At 40.3% G+C, this 7,772-nt stretch overlaps 1 protein-coding gene across 6 annotated transcripts in view; it reads left to right on the top strand.

Moving 5' to 3' along the window:
* The first annotated feature begins 63 nt into the window (after positions 1-63).
* Positions 64-7,772, top strand: part of nek1 (NIMA-related kinase 1) — a 23,968-nt gene continuing 16,259 nt past the window's right edge. For 3 of the 6 annotated variants that reach the window (XM_015043945.1, XM_015043941.1, XM_015043940.1), the window contains exons 1-18: positions 64-160; positions 520-668; positions 761-857; positions 943-1,040; positions 1,881-1,964; positions 2,051-2,118; positions 2,213-2,299; positions 2,710-2,764; positions 2,955-3,155; positions 3,241-3,313; positions 4,663-4,775; positions 4,895-4,960; positions 5,288-5,347; positions 5,426-5,473; positions 5,868-5,948; positions 6,041-6,192; positions 6,577-6,699; positions 6,785-6,887. In XM_015043945.1, the coding sequence (XP_014899431.1) occupies positions 552-668; positions 761-857; positions 943-1,040; positions 1,881-1,964; positions 2,051-2,118; positions 2,213-2,299; positions 2,710-2,764; positions 2,955-3,155; positions 3,241-3,313; positions 4,663-4,775; positions 4,895-4,960; positions 5,288-5,347; positions 5,426-5,473; positions 5,868-5,948; positions 6,041-6,192; positions 6,577-6,699; positions 6,785-6,887 (1,626 nt within the window). In that variant the 5' untranslated portion in view covers positions 64-160; positions 520-551. The remainder of the gene's footprint in view (positions 161-519; positions 669-760; positions 858-942; positions 1,041-1,880; positions 1,965-2,050; positions 2,119-2,212; positions 2,300-2,709; positions 2,765-2,954; positions 3,156-3,240; positions 3,314-4,662; positions 4,776-4,894; positions 4,961-5,287; positions 5,348-5,425; positions 5,474-5,867; positions 5,949-6,040; positions 6,193-6,576; positions 6,700-6,784; positions 6,888-7,772) is intronic. The other 3 variants (XM_015043944.1, XM_015043943.1, XM_015043946.1) reach the window with 3 other exon arrangements.

Here is a 7,772-nt window from a genome sequence, read left to right as displayed (position 1 = left end):
GGGCATAAGACGTGATGGGCAGTTAGTTTAACCAATCATTGGTCGAGAAGAGAGACGCTGACCAATAAGAATGAAGAAAGAGCGACGTAGTTAGAGTGAGTGCGAGGACAGTAGCAAGAAGCAGAATTTCTGCGAGAAGCAGCGAAACGAAGAACTAATGGTAATACACAATTAACCTCCTATTAGCATTTACACACTGTTGCTAAATGAGCCTTCGCGTTTTATAGTTGAGCTTTGAGCGTTTACAGGACAGTCGTAGTCTATAGCAGGAATTTGGTTTTTCACATCGTCGTCTAGCTACACTGCCACGGTAACATTAGCCATCTGGTAGCTGTATGTAATTTCTCAGCATCTCAACCCCTTTAGAGTAGATAATTAATGTTTGACATATTGATTCAACATTTATGCATAATAACGCGAACGTTCGGGATTCTGATCAGAGAATAAAATCGACGCTTCACTGTTTCTAAGCCCTTTATCAAAGCTTAGTCTTCCCATGCTGTCTATATTTATTTTCAGATCCACTATGCGGAGCCAGTCTCTCCAGTAGCATGGAAAAGTACGAAAAGGTGAAACAAATCGGGGAGGGCTCATTTGGAAAAGCCATCCTGGTGAAATCCAAAGATGATGGACGTCAGTATGTCATCAAGGAGATTGGCATATCTGGAGTAAGCTCTTGTGTATTATTATGTGGCAGTAGGAGCCCATTTTACCTCTTGATCACGATTATAACAAATGATCCTTTCATTTCTCTCCACAGATGTCAAGTAAAGAGAGGCAGGAGTCCAGGAGAGAGGTTGCTGTTCTTGCCAACATGAGTCATCCCAACATTGTGCAGTATAAGGAGTCTTTTGAAGGTATTCACACATTTGTGTTTCTGTGAAGAATCTCAGAAGTATTTTAATAATGACATTTAATTTGTATTTCTTATGTTTTCTTTAGAAGGGGGATGTCTTTATATTGTCATGGACTACTGTGAGGGAGGGGACCTTTTCAAAAAGATCAATTCTCAGAAAGGAGTGCTGTTTCCTGAGGAACAAGTAAGCCTGTAACACTTTGCCAGATCTAAATTATAGTTTTTGAGAAGTTGGAACTTTATAATTTATTTCAACTAGAGATTCACCGTCCAGATATTTTGTGGTTGATTACTTATCATTAACTTAATGAAGTTCTGATCGTTTTTGACAAGTTCCGACTTCTCTTTATGAGTTATAAACACCAGGCGATACTTGACTAATAAGTAAGATAATTTAACTGTCCTAACAATTCAGCATTTCTCATTAAATAAATGATGGGTTTTTTCTTCCGCCAAACAGTGATTTCTCTCAAAATTACTGAACATTTTAAAACACCATAAAAAGCTCCATGTTAGACATTGATCCAATAAAAAATATTTCAACATATGTTGTTTACAAATCAGCTCACAAACCTTTTGTTTTTGCACAGTACATGTAACGCATCCAAATGCATCCAAGAGGAAGAAGCTCCAGTTTGCTGCTATGTGTTGGTTGCAGCAGTACGTTGCCCCTTAAGAAGCTTTTCTCTCGGGATCATTAATTATTTCCATTAAGACCAGAGTGGATGCGAGAGCAGTGGGTGTTACACAGCTCTGCAGTTTAACCGGATTTCGCTTCCATTAGACCACAAAGGCAAAATTTGTTGAAGCTAAAAACTTGAAGGATAAACAAAGCAACTCTTCTGTAATGCTTCCAGCTTCCTGTTAATTCACCGTTTAAAAGTTGCTACCTGAAAGAACAGCTGATGGGGAAAACTTCCTTTCCAGAAGCTTCAGACAGCTTTGTGCTTCCTGTAATGCTGCCAAATAAATGTTCATTGTTCATATTGAAATGGTCTTTTTTTGTTTTGTTTTGTTTTTTCAGATCCTAGATTGGTTTGTGCAGATTTGCCTGGCCCTGAAGCATGTACACGGGCGGAAAATTCTCCACAGGGACATTAAATCGCAGGTATTGTTCCTTTTGTGTGGCCAGATCTTGGCAAATCTTGTGTTCCCAATCATTTATTTGTTCTTTGATTAAAAATTCCTCTGCAGAATATATTTTTGACAAAAGAAGGGACGGTTCAACTTGGAGACTTTGGGATCGCGAGGGTCCTGAACAGGTATGTTCGGCAGTTGTCTGTAAAGATAAAACTTGGACTTAGAACAGACTCAATAACGTTGCTCTTTTTGTTTGTTTGTTGTTTTTCCCCCCAGCACTGTAGAACTGGCGAGAACATGCATAGGGACTCCATATTACTTATCACCAGAGATCTGTGAAAATAAGCCGTACAACAATAAAAGGTACCTGATCTTCAGTTGAAGTGAATCATTTTGGGGGGGGGGTTGTTCTATTTCTCTTGTAATGTTTGCTGCACAGTCCATATGTCCTCACCTGATTTGTTCCCTCCAGTATTAGCAGGTGGTTTTTAGATGAAGCCCGGAGGATAGCATGTCAGCTTCTTGTTTACATCCACAACAGGAAGCCAATATTGATTTCCTGCTCTGTTTTTAGGTTTCCATGTCATCCTATCCAATTTAGTTAGTCAGTGAAGTCATGTCTTGGAAGCTCTTTAAGTTTAATAAAGGGCTAAAATGTATTTATATCTCACAATTGCCCAACTAAATGAATGCAAACTGATTGGAAAACGTATCCCTGCGTGTCTGTTTCCTTGTCGTTGAATTACGTTTTCCTACTTTCCTTCCCTCTGCAGTGATATTTGGGCCCTAGGGTGTGTGCTCTATGAAATGTGCACTCTTAAGCATGCAGTAAGTATTTGATGTGTGCTAGCTGTTTACATATTAATGTGCGTTTTAATGCATCCTTTGCAGCACTGCAGTGAGCATGTTTCTTTTTTTTTTCATCTGAGCCTAGTTGTAATCATTATTGCCACTTTCACTCATGATAACTTCAGTGTTTTCTAGGTGATAATCATGACTGTTTTTTTTTGTTTTGTAGTTTGAAGCTGGCAACATGAAGAACCTGGTTCTGAAGATAATCAGAGGCTCTTACCCTCCTGTATCTGTTCACTATTCCCAAGAGCTACGCTCTCTCTTGGCGCAGCTTTTTAAACGCAACCCCCGGGAGAGGCCTTCGATCGGCAGCATTCTGGACAAACCTTTCCTCTCTTGTAGGATCGAGAGGTTTCTCACACCACAGGTAGTGTGCCGCCATTCCTCTGTCGTTATTTTTCAGCCATCAGATTCTGTGATGGAGAGGAAACTGGTTTATTTTCTCCTTTCAGATCATCGCTCAGGAATTCCGCCATACTTTTCTACACAAGCAGCCTAAAATGGGCGTGGCACAGGTGCCGCCAGGTAAGGAGCCTTCATGCATGTCTGTTGCAGTGAGTCCCAACTTTCTCCTGCTGGTTTTGGGCAAAATGATTCAAAATGCGTCAAACAATTCATCCTAGGGCTGCAACTGATGATTATTTTATTAATCAATTATTCTGATTAATGAACAATGGAAAAAATTGGTACATTCTGCAGATTTCTCATTTAACCACTTAAGTTTTATACTATTAGAAATTAATTAAAGGCTGCTGACCAGCCCCTTCAATTATCCATCCATCCATTTTCTTCCGCTTATCCGGGGTCGGGTCACGGGGGCAGCAGCTTCAGAAGGGAGGCCCAGACTTCCCTCTCCCCAGCCACTTCTTCCATGGGTTTCCTCTGGGGGAACCCCAAGGCGTTCCCAGGCCAGCTGAGAGACATAGTCCCTCCAGCATGTCCTGGGTCTTCCCCGAGGCCTCCTCCCGGTGGGACGTGTCTGGAACACCTCACCAGGAGGCATCCTTACCAGATGCCCGAGCCTCAATTGGCTCCTCTTAATATTATTATTCAGTTATTTTTCTAAATCAGGTATTTTTTTATTTATTATTTTTGTATTAATATGATAGCAAAATGCACTTAGTAGTTTCACCTGGTGAAGCTAAAACTAGGTTGTTTGAGGAGATTTTGGTAGAACATATTTACAAATGAAGATTTTTTTTTGTCTCAAATGCAAAATGTGTTTTTCTTTTTTTTATTACAGCTTTGGCTCAATTATTGCTTTTTTTTCTATTAAATCAAATGGCCTTTTCTTGAGTCTGTATACTCCAATTAACAATTAATTGATTACTCAATCAGTTGACAATTATTTCGACAGCTGATTAATCATTTCAGCCCTAATTGAGCTTTAATCCTCTGTTATATTTCAAAGTACAGTCCAAATATAGTGGGATCCCACAATTAAAAGAAAATATTTTGTGCCAAATTAAAGTCTGCCGGAAAAAGTATTATCCATCAGTTTGGATGCTCAGTAGAAAAAAAAAGAAGCCATAGCAAAAATCATCCGCGCTACATCAACCTAATGGCTGCCAGCCATGCCAAGCTAATGCTAAATCAATTTACATCAGGAAGGAGCATATGGGAAAACATGCCTTCAAAATAAGAGCCTAGGTTTCAGATGGGTAACCAAAGTTGTGTCCAGTCATTAAACTCACTGTAATGACGGCTGTTCCCCATGAAATTGTTAAACAGAGAACTTATTATAATTGGTAGCTTCAGTAGTTGGCGTAGCAACATTTCCTGTCTTTCTTCATTCTCATATTTCTGAACTTCTTATTTGTACAATAAGGTTAATTTCAGTTTGTTTGTGTTTTTCATATATCTTTTCACCTCAGCCCAGAAGATTACAAAACCAGCATGTAAATATGGAGTGCCTTTAGCAGTGAGGAAAGCTGGCGACGGAGCAAAGAAGCCTTCGGAGAGGAAAGCTGCAGTGAAACACAAACCGGTTAGTCTCTCGTACTTGTTTATTGTTGTTTTGTTTGAACGCTGTCTAAATGTTAGTGGGTGTTCCCGTGTGTTGAAAATGTCGGCAAACTCTGAAGCCACATGTTATATGTTGCTCAGGCCGTTCTCCCAGCAGCCCCTCACAGAAGGATCAGCCAAGTGGAGGAAGAAAGGAAAAAGCACGAGGTACAGCTGAGCGTCCCCGTTTAACTTGTGTTCTCTGTTAGCGTTGCCCTTCCTCTCCTCCATTCATTCACCCACACACGTGGGTTAATTTTTCAGTTTTCAGTTTTTTTTTGTTTTTTTTTTTTCCTTCTTCCCATTACACTTGATCCCTGCCTTCACCTGGTTTTCCACTCGGAGCCTTCTGCCTGAGTTTAGCCCTTTCCTAACCAGTCGTTTTTCCCTCTTCGCCTGCCTGCCCTGTGACAGAGCAGTTCTGCATCCTCTCACCTCTAGGGGGAGCGCTTTAAGATGTTTTTTGAGTTTGTGGTGCTTCTGTCTCCTCTGCAGGATGGCATCAGAAAGAAAAGGATGGAGCTGATAGAGAAGGAAAGGAAACAGAGAGAACAGGTAAGCATGTCATTTAGTCTGTTTTTAATGTCTAAATGTGTGTGGTTTGTCCTTTTTGTCATTCTCTGTGCCTCTCAGATGTTCCTGTTGAAAGGCGAGCAAATGAAGAGATACGAGAAAGAAAAGGTGAGCTGTACTGTCCTGCAAAAGTCTTTTATTAGGATTTTATGGTATAAATTAACAGAACCTTATCATAGGAACTACTTCTAAGTCCAACACTCCTAAGAATATTTGTAAACTACTTAAAGGAGAAGCTTTGTTGTGATGAAGTTCTGAAGGCGGAGTGTTGGAAGAAGTAGGAGCTTCTTAAAGAGACAGAGGCGCAATGTAAGTTGAATTAGTTGAATTGGAAATCTGTGATAGAAATTGAAAACCAATGTTCAGTGACGCTTTCTAATTGATTTTAGCTATGCTGCTGATTAAAAGAAGTCATACAATTTCTCCTTGTTCATAAGCTGAAAGCTATTATTAAATTGTGACTCAAACATGAATGAAATTGTGGATCAATAATGTCTCACAGATTAGTCGAATAAACCAAGCCAGAGAACAAGGTTGGAAGCATGTCTTGAGTTCTAGTGGAGGTAGCAGCCCAGAGAGGAAGGTAGTGACTGTTTTTTGGATTACTTTTAAGTAAAATGACCCCCTTTTTTCCCTCGTATGCTTCAACTCTGGATGCTAATCTTGTGTTTTCAGTGTTTTGTGGGTGGTAAAAGGGCTGCGGGGGTCCAAGCTTCTGTTTTGAGCCCGTATGAACACCACTACGCTGCTGTGGACCAAAAAGCTAAACCCCAACCCAAAGACCCCAGCAGGGAGGGACCCTCAGCAGGACCTGGCAGTCCCATCAGGTAAATTAATACTTCTGTTTTTATTAAACATATCCAGGACCCTACAAACGTATTGACACGCTTTCACGCGTAGCTGTAATAACTGGAGTTTTCAAGTAGACCTTAGCTACTCTCATGAAATGAGAAACACGGTTTTACACACAGAGCTGAGTTTTTGAACCATCAAAGCAGCAGATCAAAATTGCTTTAAGAGTATAAAATGTGGCTTAATACATTAGGACTGATTCCAATTAGAATCATGTTATCAGCCGAAGCATCTGAAGATTTTAAAATATAATTAAATTATGTAATAATGATTTTTCTTTTTTTTTATTATTGTCTAATTTTTTTGAGCAAGGAGGAAAGAAGAGTTAAATGTATTTCTTGCCGGGTTTTTTTTTCCAGAGGTGTACCAGCTGCTGCCGGCCCAGTGCTGCCCAACGGACCGGCCCGTCGACTGAACTCCGACGTCATCAAGAGAGAACTTCAGAGGTTGCACCACGTTTCAAAACAAGCCCAGATTAGCCGGTCAGTCGCAGTTGAACGAGCACCACCAGATGGTCTCCGTGCTGAGAAGGCGGCCTGAATATTTGTTGCCGTGTTTTGTCTGTAGGCAGCGCGGTCAGATACCAGCCGAGAGAGCCTTCCAGGTCGAGGAGTTTCTACAGCGCAAGAGAGAAGCAATGCTCAACAAAGTGAAAGCGGAGGGGCAGCTGGTACGTAATGCATGAAACCGTTACACATTGACGGCTGTATCAGGGAGTCTGCACAATCTAAATAAGTCTTAAAGTCTTAAATTCATGCATCCATCTCTTAAAAACATATTTGACCTTAAAGACATTAATCAGGTCTTACATTTTGTTGTGGCAGAACTATTAATCATCTTTGTAGTGTTTTTCTTGCGGGACAGTTGGGTTAAGCAAACATTTGAGTCATGCGCAGACTTCTTCATTGCACTCTGTGACTCAAGGTGGTTGTGGCTATTGCTAAGTAACTGCTAATGCACCCCTGCTAGCTAGCTTTGTGCATCTGTCATGGAGTAAGTTCAAATTTATCACCAGTTGATAAATTTGTTGGGTGCTGTATCCCCCAAACATCCCCTATAGTTACAGCTTTTGCTCTTAAAATTTAATTCAAGGTGGCATTAAAAAGGTTTTAAATGTGATTGGCTGTTACCTGCAGGTACTCTGTATGTGTTAAATTGGTTATTAGTAGTTTGAAATGTTTTGTGGAAAGTTTATGAAAACGCCGTCATTGGAAACCCACAAGTTCATCAGACAGAAGATCTGATTTAAGAGCCCTGCTGCCCCCTAGTGGCAGAAATGCACTATACAACTTTATCACAAATATTACTGTAATTTTCTTTTTTTTTTGCAATGTAACTCCAACTTTAGCACTTTGACTAAGTTTTCTTAAAGTTCCAATGTGATTATTTTTACACTTGCGTGCTTCGAAGGCTGCTTTCATGCTGCCATTAAATAGATTTAATGGTGCAGTGGCAAAATTTCATCATTCAAATCTTTTTTTCTTCCCCCCCCCCCCCCCCCCCTACAAACAAAAAAAAAACTGAAGGGTCCTTTTCCTTACACCTCCACTCTAAA

Source organism: Poecilia latipinna, unplaced genomic scaffold (genome assembly GCF_001443285.1).
Source record: "Poecilia latipinna isolate Pla-1442-1.1 unplaced genomic scaffold, P_latipinna-1.0 Scaffold657, whole genome shotgun sequence".
In the NCBI taxonomy this organism is placed as follows: Eukaryota; Metazoa; Chordata; class Actinopteri; order Cyprinodontiformes; family Poeciliidae; genus Poecilia; species Poecilia latipinna.
The sequence above is the reverse complement of the archived record's forward strand: the minus strand, read 5'-3'. Positions and strand labels throughout refer to the sequence as shown.